General features: G+C 38.4%; 1 protein-coding gene and 1 non-coding gene across 2 annotated transcripts; both read left to right on the top strand.

The window, feature by feature from the left end:
- Positions 1 to 840: 840 nt before the first annotated feature.
- PTCD3 (pentatricopeptide repeat domain 3) lies at positions 841 to 18,220 on the top strand. The gene is made up of 21 exons (XM_042476229.1): positions 841 to 985; positions 1,773 to 1,841; positions 2,861 to 2,965; positions 4,379 to 4,502; positions 5,195 to 5,310; positions 5,701 to 5,774; positions 6,493 to 6,580; positions 6,669 to 6,729; positions 7,216 to 7,298; positions 8,380 to 8,524; positions 9,170 to 9,220; positions 10,594 to 10,683; positions 12,110 to 12,138; positions 12,349 to 12,455; positions 13,459 to 13,537; positions 13,635 to 13,725; positions 14,693 to 14,778; positions 15,787 to 15,935; positions 16,396 to 16,437; positions 17,468 to 17,626; positions 17,871 to 18,220. Exons 4-21 carry the CDS (start codon positions 4,385 to 4,387, stop codon positions 17,923 to 17,925), a joined length of 1,623 nt encoding a protein of 540 aa, XP_042332163.1. The 5' UTR covers positions 841 to 985; positions 1,773 to 1,841; positions 2,861 to 2,965; positions 4,379 to 4,384; the 3' UTR covers positions 17,926 to 18,220.
- LOC121935871 lies at positions 6,923 to 7,067 on the top strand. Its single transcript, XR_006104893.1, has one exon. It is a non-coding gene; the product is annotated as a small nucleolar RNA SNORD94 (small nucleolar RNA).
- Positions 18,221 to 19,087: the final 867 nt, after the last annotated feature.

The following is a 19,087-nucleotide window of genomic DNA, read 5'->3' as shown; positions in this document are numbered from 1 at the left end:
GCCACACTCCATTCCTAAGCACTGGAGGGCAGCTTTGGTGCAGCTTCCAGATTCTTAGGATGCATGCATCATTTAAATAGCATACCTCCAAAGAGACTCAAAATCAGCTTTATTTTGGCAGTCTGTAACAGGCCTGAGTTTGCAAAAATACTTTCAGACTATGCACATGATTTTTTCAAGGGAGCACTGTTCCTCTCTGCCTCCAAAGACAAAACTGGATCTTTGTATCATTTTTTTTTCTTTTTATAGCTAAGAAATTATCTGCTTTGTTCCAATTAAAATTCATTTAGGGGCAGAACAAGACAGGCAAGAAGGAGTGGCCAGAAGCCGCTCCCTCCCGAAATGCCCTGGGACCGTGGCAACCACACGCTCAAATCCCAAATGGACTGTGGCAAGGAGTAGAAAAGATCTGCTACTTCTGGGACCAGGTTTGCTCTGCCTTAGGTGGCCCAGTAGCAACTCCAGCTCGGCTTCTGCACGGGTTTGGGGATGTGCATAATCTAAACGCCATGCCCCCAAGCCACGTGGAAGCTGGTTTTAAAAGCCTGTCTTTTTCAGACCTTAGTTAGTCCTCATCCATCCGTTATTGTGTCAGAGCACTAATTCAGCACTTCAGGAAATTTCTGGGAATCAAAAGTAAGGAAAGAGTAGTGGTCATTTTTATATCAATGAGAATCATTCCAGATCCCTGAAAAACCCTTCTGAATGGTTTCAGGTAGATGGTAAAACACATAGGAACAAGATGGAACAAGAGAAATGCCAAAGTATAAGGTTCCTCCACACTAGTTTCTGGAAATGAGAAGCAAAAAAATATCAGAATGGCAGCACAAAACCCTCTAAACCCCATTCCATACGACAATCTACCATTTCTGTGTGAACCCATTTTAATGCATTGTGTCATATCCTGAAAAATATTTAACACGACTTTCTTAAATTTAGGGATAAGTTAGCTGTTCTTCAGGCACTTGCTTCAACTGTAAAAAGGGTAAGTAGTTTTAAACAGGACATTACACTGCTAGCTTTTTTTACCCCAACCTGAAATTAGACTGAATGTAAAACCATTCTTTTTCTAAGTTGGTTTTTGTTATTTTTAATATTCCCTCCTGACTGAGTTGTGTTCGTAATTTGTGTGCCAAACTAGGAAAAGAAGTGTTAGTCATGCAGTGTTTATCAGCTTAGAAAATTCTTGCTGTATTTTTATGTAATGTGCTGATTAACCTAATTATTGCTCCTACATTCCCAAAAATTTCCTCCAATTTTGAGAGAAAATTCTTGCAAAATATGCAACCAGGCTAATTGATAATCTCTTGTTATCAGTTCTAATATTAATTCACAATTAAATGCACAGCAAAAATGCTGTCTTGGCACTGTTTTTCATTTCTGCCCTGAGCGGACATCTTTGCTAGAGCAGGGGCCAGTTCTTACCCCTTTCAGTACTCTTAGGTTACATGAGTGTGAAATGAAAATCAGCCATCACTTCATGTTCTTGTTTCTTTGGGGTTTGGGTCATGAAGCTTAGAGGAACAAAACTGCTGCAGCGCTTGTGCAATTTGTACTGGTTTGTACAGTTTTGGTGTTATTTGAGGCAGAACAAAATCACTCAAAAGAGGGTTTGGGATGTTCTGTGGGCTTCAGAGAAGCAAAAATAGGATGGGGGGCACATATTACTTGGACTAAAATGTTTTGACAAGACTTCTAATCTCAGTTATGTCGCCTTTATATTTTTCCGTACAGAAAGTACAACTGAAGAGCTTTGTGCTTTTTTTATCTAGGATACCACAGCTGCAGCCTACATATTTCAAGATGATCCTTATCTTATTCCTAGAACTAGTTCTGAGTTTGTAAGTAACACCTTTAAAACTGATCTTTCCACAAGTACATTTCTATGCATGGATGATTCCAATAACCCTTAAATTTCTGTCAGTGTGCTTTTCCTCTCACCCAGCAGTTGGGATTTAGCAGAAGGGTGAAAAGAGGGTTGTGTGTTAAATTTGACTGTCACTGACAGACCAGTTTATAGCCTACTCGCCCCCCCCCCAATGTTTATGAAATGAAGCATGCAAGTTGTAGTCTATGAATCCAGTTTGCTTATCCTGAAGTTGTATCTTATCACAGACTACCACATCTCAGCTACTTGTAAAATGTTTTCAGATCTGTTGCTTTTGATTTAAGACACGGAAGGAAGGAATGCTTTTAAATTACCTGCCAGCTCTTTAAATTTGCTCCACATTTTACTTTTCCATTTTTGCCTTGAAGATACATTTCTTCTCTCCTCAAAGCTTATTTTAGCATCATCCTTGCTTGAAAGAAATTAGATTCTTATAGGGCATGTTTTGTGGAAATAATACATTCTATTTATATACTGGAAATCATATCCAAGGGTAGCCATGATGATATGTCATTCTGTGACTCCTACATCGTCATTTTTTCCTTTCTCCTATATGATTTTAACACCTTTGTCTGTTGAAGAAGTGGAGCTTCGAAAGCTTCCAGCATATATTTTGTACATTTTGGTTGGTCCAATACAGGTATCTCTGTTTTGTGAATTTTGGATGTTATAGTATCTATTTATTATATTGGAGAGAGTTGTATCCTGCCTTTCCACTGGTTATAACAGGTAAAAGAATTGCATGATAAAAAATACAGGTTTCTAATTGATTATTTGAAAAAAATAGAAATTATCCAAGAAATTTCAGGCAGTTGTTTATTGCAAACCTTCAAATATAAACTTGATTTATTAATAGTAGTTAGAATAATGAAGAGACAGCATGAATGATATGATTTTCTCTCCGAGGCCTTAAATAGAGAATGATATTATAAACCGCAAAATTTTAATTAAAGGAAAATATTATTTTTACAGCGTTTATTTTCCTTGGCAAAAGAATCTGGGAAAAATGCAGCCAAATATATTTTTAGCACCCATCCTAAATATTTTGAGAAAGACATCGCTGAACCTCACATACCGGTAAACCTTTTGTCTTTTTATTCTTTACATATTCAATTTTATATGAATGGAAAGTGCCTAGATCACAGAAGAGTTTAATATGGTTAATCTTTTGGTTTGAACACCGTTTAAACAAAACCTGAACTTGAATCAATTCAAAAGAGTTCTGCTCAAACATTTTCCTATATCAGGTGGATGATGCCTTGGGTCCTTTGTTCATTTATCCACCCCTTTGACTCATCAAGCAGAAAGTATTGAATGACCTGACAGAATAATAAAGATAGCAGGTTCAGGCTTACAGACCAATTTGTTGCTGACCCAGGTCACACATTAATTTATACTTTGAAAGAATGAGGCAGTAAGGATGATATGCAAGCTTTACAAAGCTTATCTACAAAAAAGAAAAACATCTCTCTGGCAAAGGTTCATATATAGCTAGTGTTTAGAGATGAGGATCCAAGTAACGATGGATAGATCAGCAATCTCTTAAAAAGCTTTTTGAAAAACCTCTGGAAGAATCAGTGCTATTGATAACAAGTAGAGACCTCAGAACTGATTTGAGTCACTGAATTGGGCCCAGATCCAATTAACAGAGCATAACGGTTGAATGAATTGGAACTTGTAAATCAACACATATAAGTTTTCCATTGATTTACTGGGTCTGCTCTAGTTGGGAATAACTATTGGATTTTGGCCTTTGTCTGTTGTCCACAAAAAAAACCTGACATGGGATCCCAAAGACAGGAAAGTTTATCTGAAGGGTATATATCATTGATGCATAACTCTGTGTAGTTGTAGCACAGAGTCTAGCTATGAATATAAATCAGGCAGCCTGAAACATAAGAAATTTAATAAAGGCACTGAATAGATGCGTGTTTACACATCCATGCCCATGTCAGCTTGGGGACCTGCTACCACCATGTGCTCCTTACCCTCTCCCACATCTCTGCTAATGATCAGACCCCTGTCACCATATCCGATGTGAAAACGGGGCATTTTCACATCAGATGTGGCGACAGGGATTTGCTTACTAGTAGAGATGCGGGGAAAGGTAAGGAGCAAGTGGGGCATCTAAATAGACCGGGGGTCAAATTGCCCAACATTAAGAGCCATTTATCCTGGGCTCAAGCCGGATAAATTGAATTCATATTCAGTCTGCCAGGATCCAGCCTAATCCTAGCCCTAGGGTTTTGGCCTGTGTTGTCCAAACAGGACAACACAAGGCCAAGGTGAACACATGCCTTTTGGCCCGTGTGGACAGCACCGTAGTCAATTAAAAGAAGTCAGAAGATGCAATCAATATTTTTTTTGATTGTAGACTTTAAGAACATGGCATATGTTGCTGGCTGGTAATAAAAAACTGAAGGGAGTATTAGTGAATTCTCACTCTTTAGGTAATGTGATAAGAATTGTCCTCTTTTCCCCTTATTTTAGTGTCTCATGCCAGAGAAGTTGGCATTGCAGCTTGAAGAAATAAGTGAGGATGCACTTAAAAATCGAATCGAGCTCAGACAAGTAAAAGCTTCTGTAGACATGTATGATCAACTCCTGCAAGCAGGTATAAACCTAAAGCTGCAGTCCTTTAAATTTCTGATTAGTATGCACCTAGCAGTCTGTTGGTACACTGACTTGACACTAGTTATTGAATCTAAATTGTTAACATACTGGCACTTTCTGGAGTAAAGAGCATTAAATGCAGACTTGAAATTTGGAAGAAAGAAAGTATCCGTTCTGTCAAGATTGGGGCTTGAACATATTACATGGCAGTTGTGCTTCCAAATGATAATTTTATCCACAAGGTGTTTTTTATATAATAGTCTGCATATTTGGCATACCTTCCAGTTGATGTTTTAAAAAATACAGGCAAATGCTAAAGCATCTCATCACATCAGCCGTTTTTCTGGTTGGTTGAATAGATAAATGGGTTCTTCAAATCAGTGAAATCCTACCGGTAATCCTGATTACACTTGTACCCATTAAATCAATTGTTGAATGGTGAGTCAACACTTATGTAAATACCATTGTTTCAATGGGTCTGCTCTTGTTGAGACTACAGTAAGGTTTAGGTTATAGTCTGGGAAAGAGGACGCTCATATGTTTATCAGCTGATAATGGCATCCTTGAGAACTAACATAGCCTTGACCAGTCTTTCATCTCAGTGCTAGGGACCATCTCAAACATGTTAAGGGCATGTTGGGCTCAGGCATTAAGGAATGAATGAACAAGTGCTCATTTTTTCTCCATTTGTAGGAACATCAGTATCTCTGGAGACATCAAACAGTCTTCTAGATCTCTTGTGTTTTTATGGAGATACAGAACCAAACCAAAAGAATGATCTTGGAGGTAACACTGAACTGGAAAACATGGTAAGCAAGTGTGCGTGAATAGTAGATTGGCATATACAGTAGATATTGTCAGTATGTAACATTTTTAAAAAAGGACTTTCAGGGAGGTCACACTATTTCTAAATTATTGTGATGAATGAATGGTCTCTTAAAAACAGATTTTATTGTGAAAAGACATCATATCTTGTGCTTTTCCATATAGTTCCAGCCATTTCCCAATCCGGGACATATGTAAAAATCCTAAAAGAGATCTTCATGTACCCAGCTTTCTGGGTACTCTGAATGTCTTATTTAGTTTATACATCTGTTTGTGTAACATGTTCTTAGACCCCATGGCTTTATAGAAAATTCCAATACACATTGCTATGCACAGGCTAGAAAATGTTTTACTTGTAACCTTCTTTTTTGCAGGAAGAAGCTCCAGAAGAAAGTAGGCAGAGGGGCAATTTTCAGAATACCACTAATAACCTTGGCATTAAATGGAGGTATCAAAATGACACTAGCACTTCTTTTGGACATATATCTTCATTCTGCTAAGAAGTATGAGTATTTCCTGCTATTTGGCCCTATTAAAAGATGAACCAACATTTTAATAAGTGACTTAGCATAAACGTGAAGTCTTTGGTATAAATTCTAAATTTTAAAAAAAGTCTTTTTGATTTCTCAGTCTGGTATGCTTGTTATGAACAAAACCTATGAACTAAATGTGAGCAAGGAAAAGTAACATCTGGACCACCCCCAAATAGCTGGAGAGTACATACCTGATTGTACAGAATGAAGGATAAATTTTGGAATTAGACCACATAGGTTTATACACATTGACAAAAACATGGGCACTGAATTTACATGGTGGAGCTGCAGAACCATGCTTCTGTTCACGTTTAATTGGCCACATGTATACCATGGTATCTAAAAGTGCCATGCACTTCTATATTTTTGCACTGCCTATCTGAAATGTTAATCTTATCCTTATCTCTCTAGGTCATGAAATAAATAATATAATTTATAGACCAATGTGTGAATGAATAGATTTGGTACATGTGGTATGTGACCTATCCAATACTTCAAGGACATAATGATATTTAATGCAACACCTGTGCCCATAAATAGTTTATACTTTGTTTCAGTACATCCTCTCTGCACATTTTTTCAAACACATGGGGCTGTATATTAATATAAAGTTTGTTTTTTTCAAAATAACAGGGAGAACAACAATGCTGAGAGAGTATTTAACCTAATGCCAGAAAAAAATGCACATTCCTATTGCACAATGATCAGAGGAATGGTGAAGGTACAGTTATAATCTTTATAGCATACTGGCTTCTGTTATTTCTCCAGAGTACTATACCAGTGTCTAATTTTCTCTTTTAATCTTGCAGCACAGTGCATATTCAAAGGCTTTTGACATGTACACGGACTTGTTGAATAACAGGCTTAGTGGTGAGTTCATGGATTTTTATTTGTCTTTTCTGTGCCATGCTTTGTATAAGGAGGTTCTGCACCTAGGGACTTGGCTCTTTCTCTGGGGCATATACTGTAATATGAGGTCAATTGTAGCAGATGTCAATGTAACATTATTGTCTGTGGTGTTTGGATTGTGGCTGTACTTTCTGACAGCTTGAATATTCTGCTGGCAGCAATGATGATTGGCGCAGGGGTACGGACCTCAGCTAGATCATGGGAGCTGAGTGTGAGCTGTCAGTGTTCCAGCATTGCTGGCATGTGGCTTGCTTCCTGGACACTGGCTCACATGAGAACTTCGCCATATGCTGAGCTGCTCTAGAAATAATGTGCATATAATTCAGTACAGCTGTCTTGGGTCCCACACAGGGAGAAAGACAGCATATAAATGCAATAAATAAATAAAGTAAAATAAATAAATAAATTGCATATCATCTAATGTCATTGATTTTCCATTTCTTTCAGCTGATGTATATACATTCAATGCATTAATTTTAGCAGCTGCAGAAGTAAAGGAAAAATACACTGAAAGATGGGAGCTTGTTGAAGTAAGAAAACACATACCAGTACTTTACAAGGCTTTACTATATCTTTGCTTTTGTTTGGTAGATTTATATCCTAGCTGTCTACTGTCATACTGTATTCATATTCACATATAATGCAATTATAAAGGTGATCTAAACATGCTGTAGTACAATATTTGGTGAAGGATTTGTTCAAATTGTGTTAATCCAAGACCTGATCCATTCTCAGGTCATCAAACATATCCAAGGATGATAAAAAATAAAACATATAACTTGTATAAAGAAAACTTTTAAATACAATGTCAGTTAAAAGATGAGATGATAGAGAACAGCAGAGAACAGCTGTAACCATTTCATGTATCTTAGTGGCTTTCATTCCACAATGGATATGCCCCTAGAAGCTTGATGTTTGTTGAATGCTTGGTCCCTACTTACCATGAGTGAAAGCCAGAATGATGCAATAAGACTGGTGATTTTTAACTGTGTATCCCCTGCCCCCATCCTTAGAAACACACAGCAATGGAGGAGAGTAAGGCAGGTTAGGTAGTCCAGTTAAGGTATTAGCTAGAAGCAAGTAATTGTGTCATTTGCAATTCAGTGTTTTAGATGTCAAGGATGCTGCAAGTAGATGTGCTGTTGTAAATTTCTCAGTGTAACAACGTTTAACACTAATGAAACCCTTTCAAGTATCCAGACATTTTTCAATACATTAGTTAATCCTTAATTATGCATTTAAAGAGAAAACAAGACTGGAAATTTAATCCTGAATTTCCAGTATCTTGTCAAGTTTGTTACTGAGTAAGACATAGCTTTGGAGAACCAAGGCCCTCACCAAAACACTTAGCATATAAACGAATACTCTGCACTTGGAACTAATGTTCACATTTGCGCACATAAAATTTTAAGTGAACAAAAGGCTTCCAAGGGATTAATTTTCCAAATAAGCATTGTGCTACCCCAATATTATTGATCTGAATGGAATGGAGCAGTGCCCTGTTGCTAGGAACAGGCTTGGGATGGATGAATTCTGCATTTTAAAATAATAATGATGATGATAATAATAAAAGCAGTCTAGTTCATGTTTGTGATTTGTCTTGGTTAATAGGACTTGTTGAGACAGATGGCTCAACAGAAGATACAGCCAAACCTGTTAACTTTTAATTCCGTCCTGAAGACACTAAGACGATGTGGTTCTTTAGCCCGGAGTATGGCCCTCCAGACACTTAGTGAAATGAAAGCACTGAGTATAGGTAAGAATTATCTGTTGACTGTTAAGATTATTTCACCATAGCTTTCAAAGAGGTAAACATGTACATGGCTCTTGTAGTGTATATGATTATGGCAACTCAAAAAGGGGCTGCTTCATTTGTATGTATAATGGTAATGGTGCTGTTTGAGAACATGGCATGACCACAAGGTTGGTTGCTATTTGAAAATATTTGTGTGGAATCTGTTAAATGGAAAGCAGCCAACTGATTTCACATTAAAATGTAATTAATGAATCTCATAAGAAAATTGCCCTCTGGGAGTAAATAAAACATATGTGCAAGACAGCAAATCTCTTATTGTTGCACTGGTTTAATGAAGGTCATCCACAGTGTTTTTTAGAAAATCATTTTCTGAAAAATAAACAAAGATTTCCTAATTTGCATAGGAACATTGACAAGTAGAAAGAGGATACTTAACCCTTCCTCCACCTACTAATTCTTTGTTGCAAATATTCCGTTTCTCTTTGGGGAACATTAAATCACCCCCGTAATAGTAGGCTTGCAGAGACTTGTAGCAAGGTTCTCTTAATAGCTGAGCCCCTCCAAATGGAGTATGGATTAAATCATAAGTGTTTGTACTCGGACAAATTAAAGATTGATTCAGCATAATATATGTCTTTATTTCAGAGCCTAGCCTTGCAACATTTGACCATCTGCTTAGTATATTTCACAAGTCAGGTAAGTAATTTCTAGATTAGAACAAGAAGTAGTTAACTTCTTTTATTGGACATCTGCATTTCTTTCTGGCCTGAAACAGAGGGGCAAAAAAGGCATCTTCCATGTGGTTTGAGGGCGTGGCGATTAGATGACACACGCCACAAACCTTGCCTGGGCTGCCTAAGGCAGTCCAAACACAGCCACAAAAGGAGTGGATTTTATTCACTCCTTGCCATGGCCTGTTTGGGACTGCAGCAGCAACCAGCCTCAGGGCCTTCAGTATTTGGTCATTGTGGTCCTGCAGCAATCGTGGCGGGAGCAGCATCTGGCAACCCATTTTGTCTTGTCTGCTGAAGGCCTGAGGTTGTCTTTTTATTGTTAGCACAACAGCTCTCCTGGATAATCCTGCCTTAGATCTCCTTCTAGTTTTTTCACAGAATGTGGCAATCTTTTCATATGCTTTTCTTAAATTTGGTCCTTTTTTATACCACAACAAAGGGCTGAAGGGCGGGGTATAAGTACTCTAAATAATAACAAAATAAATAATAAAAAGGACTATGAATCAGATTAAAATGTTTTGTAGGCTCAAAAATCAAGTGTTATGCAGTTGAACTGTCATTTTTTGAAAATATTGCAATTAGAATATTTTATGTTGCATTCGCACTGCAGAAATAATCCAGATTACCACCACTTTAACTACTATGGCTCGGTACTATGGAATTCTGGGAATTGTAGTTTTGCGAGACATTTAGCCTTTGTCATAGAGTTCTGGTACCATAACAAACTACAATTCCCAGAATGCCATAGCATTGTGCCATGACAGTTGAAGTGGTGTCAACCTAGATTATTTCTGCAGTGCAGATGCAGCCATTGTTGTAGTTGCTGTTGGCAAAGGTAGGTTTTTCCATAGGCCACCTATTTCTTTATTAAACTTTGACAGGTCCTGTTAATTTATGGGTAGAATGACTGTTTCTTAAAGTACCACAGAAAATCTTACTACCTGAAAGTAAACACCTCTCTAGGAATCTCTAGGTCCTCCAGTGCCACTTTGTGGTCAACATCTGCCAGACATGGATCATAGAATTGCACTGGAGGAGATACAAATGCTTAATGGAGTGTTCGCTCTAGGAATCTCTAGGTCCTGCAGTGCAACTTTTGGTTAAATTTAACCATAGAATTTTGCTGGAGGACCTTGATATTCCTAGAGAGAACATATTAATAAAATCTGTGAATAAATAAAGCTGCAAATATGGAGGACGAGCATAGTTGTGAAAGGGGTTCATGTCATGATTTGCATTTTGTTTATCTGTTACATCATAGCAGACACATGTTGAATAATTCATTTTGAATAGTGGATGCCACAGGGATGTCACCTGTCACTTATTACTTTACAGCCATATCTTCTCGAGGACAAACAGAAATGATCTATGATGTCTTAGATGAAATTGAGGGAAAGAGTTTTTACCCACAGGACCCAGATGATAGTATGTATTTTCTTCTCTACTCACTTCTTCTCTTCTGTTGTCCAAGAAAGATATAAATGACAGAAGTAATTTATTATGACTTAAAATAAATAGGACAATACCTGATAAGATTCCTCAAAATTTGTTTAGGTCCACCTAAATAATCAAGTCTGCATTTATATACATGGTAGTTCAAAAAGAATGGTGCAAAAGTAAAACTAGTCTTACTTGATTTTGCACCATCCTTTTTGGATCACCCATGTATCATGACAGTATGTGCAATTGTGTGGTAATGTTAGAGAATATTTTCTGAAAGGGTTAAAATGCCTGTATGGACATAATATTGCCACCATCTAGCTAGATATACATGCTACACCCTGCATGGTATCTTAGGGGCAAAACAGACTGCCCCGAAGCCAGCTTTTCTGGTGTCACAGCGGCTTTGCGGCGCTCCTGTGGCATGTAAACACTGTGCTTCTGTAGCAGTGCAAAGCTGGCGCATGTGTGGTCAGGCGGGCAGCATGACGCCGGCTTCAGGGGGTTGTCATAGCATGCGGCATCTAAACCAAGCTGGTGCAAAGGGACTGTTTGGCCTGTTACAGACTGCCAAAATAAAGCTGCTTCGGGTCTCTTTGGAGGTATGTTGTTTAAATGATGCATGCATCCTAAGAATCCGGAAGATGCACCAAAGCTGCACTCTAGTCCTTAGGGCTGGAGCATGGCTTTGGTGCGACCTCCAGACTCTTAGGACCCACGCATCATTTAAACAGCATACTGTACCTCCAAAGAGACCCGAAGCAGCTTTATTTTGGCAGTCTGTAACAGGCCTTAGTTTCTCTCTTTAGTCATCTTTACTGAGGACCTCCAGTTGAAATGAATTAAAATTGTGTGACAGCTATGTCTAGTGTGCAAGTGGGTAGGTATTATTTGCATATAATTTATAATTATTCTGGACACAGACACCCCTGCAAAAATGAAAAATTGCAAGTATTCAAGCCCTATTGGTTTGAATGGCCAGGCGCCACGCGGGCACCATTTTGTACTGCGGAGCTTGCCATTTGTGAAAGATTGAGGGACATGAACAGCAAGACCGCGAACGCTAAGGGACAAGTGTAATTTCAAGCATGTCTGCATTATAAAAGGACTGGTTTAACAGTCCTCTCCTCCCCTCCTCCCAAGGAACCTTAGAAATAGTATTTTGAAATTAAGAATCTTGAACAGAGAATTCACAGCACTTTACCAGATTACAGGTGTCAGTATATTGTCACATAGGTCTGATTTTAGATAATAATGTATCTTGACTGTTTATCAAAGTTGGAGTACTTGAGATGCTGCGTTTTGAGCCCTGCAGATGTATTTCAGGAATCTTAAATAACATGACAGGTGTATATCTTCTGAATAGCCAAATGTTCAAGATTAACAATGGATGTTTTTTCTTCTCTTTCAGTTTACTTCTTTTCAAATGCTATGAGAATAGTAAGTGGGTTTGATTTCTGCTATTTAATACTTTAAATGTGAACATTCTACAGCTTTCTGGCTACCTATAAGTTCTACAATACAAGATTAAAAAAAGCTCTGTTGAATAAGTGGAAAAGGCTTTGTGATGCCTTATACAGCTGCTACTCTTAACATCTTGGACTCTTACTGCTTTTAACATCTTGATCGTGTTCTGTGCCTTGATTGCAGTGCCTGGACCTGAAGGACATTCAGCTTGCCTATCAACTACATAGTGTGGTAGAGACAGCAGGAAACAGGAAAATGATGGCAGACATGCTCCAGAAAACCTCATACTTGTAATTATTGCTTTTCCTCTTAAGTCATGAATGCTGTTGTCAGCATTTTCATTTCAGGCAGAATGCTATTATCAGTGAGATTACTAGGGCAAGGATGTAATCTGCCAATTGTGGTAGTAATTGTATGTTTAGCTTTTGAAGGTACTTTCTTTTGTAATATAAGTTTTTGAGGAGCCAAAATATTTGGGGGAGTATTTCTCAATATAGGACCTGTCTAACTAGTGGCAACTGTGGGAGAGTCCCTGATTTGAAGGGTGTGTGTGTGTGTGTGTGATGGGGAAGAGATAGAAAATTGAACTGTAATAGGAAAAGAGAGATTGTCTTTTTCCTTCAACTCCCTCTCTGGGCTGATTGGAACTTGTGCTTTTTGACTTGTTAAAAAGTGCCCTGCTTACACTTTGGTTGTAGGTAGTAAGTTTTGAATTTTGTTTTAATTCTGATAAGGAAACCATAGAAGCTGAGATCATTGGATGCCCTTTATTGAAGGCTTTCAAATTACTGTATATACTCCTGTATAAGTCGACCTCATGTATAAGTCGAGGTCAACTTTTGGGATCAGAAATGGGGATTTTTATATGACCCGTGGATAAGTCGAGGGTCAGACTCAAGGGTGCAACTCCGGGACCATCAGCATCTCTCTAGCTGGTCTCCCTTCTCAGGAGGAGGGAGGCCAGCTGGAGAGAAGGCTGCAGGGTGAATGCATGCCCTTCCCAGCGTCACCACAGGTGGGCTTTCTTTTGTGGAGGGAGCCTGATTGGGGAAACACTTGGTTGGAGGACCCCACTGACCCTTGTATACGTCTACCCCAGGATTTTGGGGACCATTTTGGGGCAAAAATTTCTCTACTTATAGTCAAGTATATACGGTATGATGGATTTTATTGTAAGCTACTTAGGGCTTTTTGAGACGTTATGGTAAATATTTAATAAAACTACAAGTGTAATATTTCTATCTGAAATGCTTCTAGAGTTTTAATAACTTACTATTTCTTCCTTTATTGCAGTGGAAGATTTTTAAACCTATTGTGCATGATGGAGCAGCTTGATGTTGTACTGAAATGGTACAAAGAACTGGTTCCTTCAGTAAGTAGTTAATATTTGTGTGATAATGTGTTTGGGGTTTTTTTAAAACTGCTGAATTGAAACTGTTGTGTTCTAACACCGTTATTTGTTTCATCAGATGTTTTACCCAAATTCTAAAGGGATGCTGGATCTTCTTCAAGCATTGGACACAGCCAATCATTTGGAAATGATTCCCCAGATCTGGAAAGGTTAACAGTACTTTTGTATTTTTATTAGCAGTGTTGAGGCAAGGGTGAGAAGGTTAAATTAACCTTTTTCTGGGGACATTGGATATGCATTAGAATCACAGCCACAGTTTGGTGCCACTAAAATGATTGAGGAGAGTTGCTGCTTTTGTTTCTTAAGGTCACTCCTATCACTGAACCATGCATCATGAGTATTCATTGTGCTGATAATACATTCATATAATACATCCATGTTGTCATTACTGTACAATATGCTGTATAATTAACATAAATGAAAAAATTCAAAGATATAGTCATGTTAGTTTGTATAATCAATATGTAGAGAGATTGTGTAGCACCTTTGAGACTAACTGAAAGAAGTTGACAGCATGAGCTTTCATAGACTTCAGTCTGCTTCCTAAATGCATCTGAGGAAGTAGACTTAAGTCTACGAAAGCTCATGCTGTCAACTTCTTTCTTTCAGTTAGTCTCAAAGGTGCTACAAGATCTGTCTACATACTGATAAATGAAAAAAGATAGATCTCTGCCCTGAATGTATTAATTGCTTGCTGCACTTATAAATACAATTTTCATGGGAAAATATGAAACTGTCTCTAACAGTGGCACAGCAGGTGTAACAGTGTTGTTAGTTTCAGATTTTGTTGGAATTATGGGGACCATATGTGATCATTTCTGTCTGGAATAAAATTACAGTCGACCCTTGCCTTACGTGGGGGATCTGTTCTGGACCCACCCACGTAAGGCGAATTCCACCTATACTTGAGCCCCATTCCCATGAATGGGGCTCGTGTGTGCGGCGGTGCGCATGCACCATGGGCACGCACACCATTCATCTGAATGGGACACACTGCCCTGCGTGCTCCCACATGTCTTGAACATGTACGCTCAAATCTGCGTATAACATATGGGTGCACTGTACTGGGTTTTACATGACATTGCTCATATCTGATGGCCTTTTCCTTCTCCACAGATATCAAACAGTTTGGGCATAGCCGGAGACCTCCTGTTGCGGAGGATGTTTTAGCTCTCATGGCCAGAGACGAACAGTCTCCAGAGGTGAGTCTTGATGGGACTTTGTGGCACAGAAAGCTGGTTCAGCTGAGCCATTAACACTTTTTTAAAACTCCTATCCAGTGATCAATATGTTAATGGGAGACTTGTGTTAAATGCATGCTCCAACATGAAGCTGACCTAAAGCCCATTCTTTTCTTCACAAAATAAAATGGAGAAAACCCTATATGTGTCAGTCTGAACTTCAGTGGGTGGAAATGCAGTAATATTTATCTTTACAGATCACCTTTTAAAGAAACTCTTCCCATCACAGCTTGTCTTCCTAAAAGATCTTAATTAAAACATTGTTAATGCATCTCTTTTCCAAAGTGTTTTGAAATAGAATTAAATCATAAACTATAATAAGGTCTGTCTCACACTAAACAGTTGTATCACTTTGATTGCCATGGTTCAAATTTATAAAATCCTGGGATTTGTAATTTTATAAGATTTTTAGAATTCTTTGACAGAGAAGTCTGTGTCTCACCAACGCAGGGCAGTGAAAATAGTCTCAAATTGCTATTAACTGTGTGGTGTGGACATACATAAGATAATATAACATACTGTTTTTTGTTAATATTTTGTTCATTTTAAGCTGTTAAACATACAACATGCAAATTAAAAACAAATATAATGATCCGTCTGGAATGTGTCAATAGTATCAGAATCAAACTCAAAAGTCCTTTCACACCAAAATCCACTCTGGATTCTCCATACCCGCACAAAGCATTCTTTGTTTAGCAGCAACCTAATTCAAGGAGGGGAACTTTTTAGTTGCTGTTGTTGTTTAGACACTTGGGAATCAGAAATCCTTTTCAACCCACTGCAGATCATCCAGTTTGGGAAGATTTCTTTTCTGCTCAACTTTGGATCTGAATTCTGCAATGTAGTGATCAGTCCATGACTTAGAAGCTGCTGCTTTCCTTAGCCTAGCAGACACTCTCATATGGCTTCACCTACATGTGCAAAAGGATTGTAGGCTACGAATACTTTATTGCACTGGATCTTTTTCAGACTCAAGTGGCATTTGCTGACTGTGCAGCAGAAATAAAATCTCTCTATGAGATACAAGAAAGAAGACAAACTGTCTTAGAATGGACAGCTGCTTCTCTGGGGAACTGCACTGTGTTATTTGCCAGGGCTGGGAGAATGCCAGAAACCTGGTAAGTAAAAAGAAGCTGCACCCACCAATCTTTTTTATGTTGAAAGTAAATCCTGAAAGAAATAAAGTACCCTAAAGCAAATATATCAGGTGACCTTCATGGCTCAGTGAAGCTTTCGAACTGTTGTTGTTTTTGACCCGAGTGCATTAGTTAGAGCAAGGGTGGGCACGAACAGAAGGTTTGTGGACCATTTCTCCCCTGCACCGTTTCTGGTGAAACAACAATGATGCTGCATTAATTTTGGCTGCAATTGTAGCTAGTTTTGGGGGGATGTAGGGGGAGAGAAGTAAACCACTGCATTTGTGGCCACTTGTAAGACAATTTGGCCAGTTTCAGGGCAAAAGGTTATCCCTAAAGGATAGATCAACAGTCCAAAGACTGCACATATTCATTCTTCCTCATTTATAACAACTAGTAACCTGATTTAAGCTCAATAGGAACTTCTTTTCTCTCCTAATAGGGACATGCTGGAGCTTTTCAAAAAGTACAACCGAATACCCAGGTAAATTTCTCTTCTGGTGAAATGTATCAGCACTACTTTAGTTTTTAATAGGGAAAAGATAAATCTTTTATTTTTCTGTTTCATTTTTTGTTCCTCATGCTGATCTGCATGAAGCCTTATTTAACCCTATTCCTGCTTAAACGGACTTTCTGTCGGACAACTTCCAGCGTCTAGGACAGCCCTACCAGAACATCCTCTGAGGCAATTTCTGACTTCCTTGGAGACAAAGTATTATTTCATTAGATTACTTGAACAAGACAGTATAGTCCAAGAGATTTCAATGAAAATATTAAATGTTTGGTGTGGTTTGGCTCAGCTGCCGAAGCACCCACAAAGCCTCCCTTTCAGCTTCTGGGCAGAAACTATGCTTCTTCTGTTCTGTACTTCCCTGATATGCCCTTAATGCTAAAATATCATTTAAGACTTGTTCACTTTAGAGAACCTATGGCCCAAAACAGACGGGCTAAATAAAGCTTGGGGCTGCAGCGGCGGCCACTTTGGAGCAAGCAGTGCAGTCACCACAATCCTGGCCCCATGTTGTATATAGAACAAGACTAGGGAAAACGTAGCCTAATCCATATTGTTGAACTTCAGTTTCATTTCCTTTGCAAATTATGACAGTAGTCATCCATGAACTTCTGGAAGGTCCAACTTCCAGCCTGCACAATTAACATTGGATCTGCACTGCATTCACGCTGCAGAAATAATCCAGTTTGACACCACTGTAACTGCCATAGCACAATGCTGTGGAATTCTGGGAATTGTAGCTTTGTGAGACATTTAGCTTTCTCTGTCAGAGAGCTCAGATGCCACTACAAACCAAGCCCCAGTGAATATCAAGGGACCACTGTATTGGTGAGGGGTGAAATGTCAACAGAGCTAGCAATATGCAATATATGTATGTATGTATGGTATGTATTATCATCTCCTGCCTTACCAGCAGACACATGAGGAAAAACAGAGTGCATGAATTGTTTTTTTGCTACACAAGAATGAACATTCACAGTATGTACCAATTTCTCATTTCCAGCGACTTAGTGATGAATGAAGTCTTGGACTGTATTAAGCAAAACAACCAACCAGCTCAAGCACTTAACCTAGTAATGCTGGCATCTGACTTCAGTTTACAATCAACTTCAAAACTTGCCAAGAGAGTTCTGGAAGAATTTCAGCTTTCTGAAGAGCAAAGGTGAGTATGAGCAGATTTATGAATTGTAATGTCCATTTCTTTGCAGAGCACTCAAATAACTATCAATATATACTGTTCATCTTGAGCAGCTTTTGTTCCTTGTTCTCTCTTCCATTGCTTCTGTCCTGACTTGTTTTTAATTAGATACTGAATGGCTAGCAAGCTGGTTGTGCTAGCAATTTGACAGCAGTCTGCCACGCTTTATAACAGCCTCCATTATTTCTACCCTTTTCTTACCTTACAGGAGGGATCTGGCTGATATGACAGCAGAAAGCAGTGATGACAGTGACAGTGATTAGACGACAAGAAAGAACCTCTTCCTTTCCCAAAGAAAAAGACAACTTCTTCAATTGACAGTCTGCCTGACAGGATGGAGCTTTGTATATAGCTGTTAAAATTACAGTTCTGTTGGGACAGCTATGCTCATATTTGATTACCAGTAATGTGAATTGGTGGGGAAATTGGCTCTGACCTGGTCTAGAGTACTAATCCCCATCCACCAACACCTCAGTTTGGAAAACAAACTGTCTGGATCTTATATTATGTCTCACACAATATTTGTTTAAAAATACATTAAATCGTTTTATAATTGCATGTTCCTTGTAACTTGTTGCTTCTGGTGATCTCCTATTCAGCCCAGTAGAATATGGTGGAAGAGCAGTCTGTGAGGTCTGATTTTACTGTTTTTGTAATGTTTGAAGTTACTGGTTGGAAAAGAACATTCTGATAGAAATAATACCTAGATCAGATGCTCAATGTTTATATGGCCAGGAAGAATGCAGATATGTTCATAATGTGCTGACACCATGTCCCTTATCGCACTCTTAGTCATATGTAGTCGGTGGCACTTCATTCTCACATATCTAGTTAGTGGCAATCAAGCATAGCTTCAGACTAATAATAAATAAAACATGCAGTTGCAGACTCCCACTTACCTGTTACTCTTATATGACTCTTTGTGTGAGAACGATATTGCATCTTCTGTCAGGGAGGTAGGAGCTACTTTCCCCTTTAAAAAAAGCTATTTGTTTCCCAACCTGTGTTTCTCAAGGTGGCTTTCTTGTGGAAAGCCTATTTTCTGTGCAGAAGATGTGTTAGTTTATTGTTTTTTCCTCTGCAGAAGATTTTGGGACATTCATTAAATATCAGGAGAAAAATTCGCAAAACATTCTTCACTGATCTACGTTATTTTTCCTGATGAGCTTTCCTGACTTTCAGAAAACCCTATTTTTCAACCTGGAAATGAACATTTCTGAAAATTCTTTTCATTCCTAGTTTGCAAGATCATGGATTTAGGCTGCAAGTTTACATATACCTAGGAGTAATCCCTATTTTCTTCAGTAGTATTTAATTCTGAGTAGACGTGCACAGGCTTGTGCAAGATTCCTGTTTCTAATATCAAAGAAAAACTATTATGCTTTGATTGAATCTGACTGAAGGAGCTGCATAGCAGAAAAAACA

Source organism: Sceloporus undulatus, chromosome 6, assembly GCF_019175285.1.
Source record: "Sceloporus undulatus isolate JIND9_A2432 ecotype Alabama chromosome 6, SceUnd_v1.1, whole genome shotgun sequence".
Classification (NCBI taxonomy): Eukaryota; Metazoa; Chordata; class Lepidosauria; order Squamata; family Phrynosomatidae; genus Sceloporus; species Sceloporus undulatus.
The sequence above is the reverse complement of the archived record's forward strand: the minus strand, read 5'-3'. Positions and strand labels throughout refer to the sequence as shown.

What these genes read in the sequence shown, in the direction of transcription:
- PTCD3 (XM_042476229.1), top strand. Translation starts at nt 4,385, where the DNA reads ATGCCAGAGAAGTTGGCATTGCAGCTTGAAGAAATAAGTGAGGATGCA. An exon ending in AATGAAAGCACTGAGTATAG is followed by an intron (nt 8,525 to 9,169) that starts GTAAGAATTATC and finishes TCTTTATTTCAG; the next exon opens with AGCCTAGCCTTGCAACATTT. An exon ending in CTCCAGAAAACCTCATACTT is followed by an intron (nt 12,456 to 13,458) that starts GTAATTATTGCT and finishes CCTTTATTGCAG; the next exon opens with TGGAAGATTTTTAAACCTAT.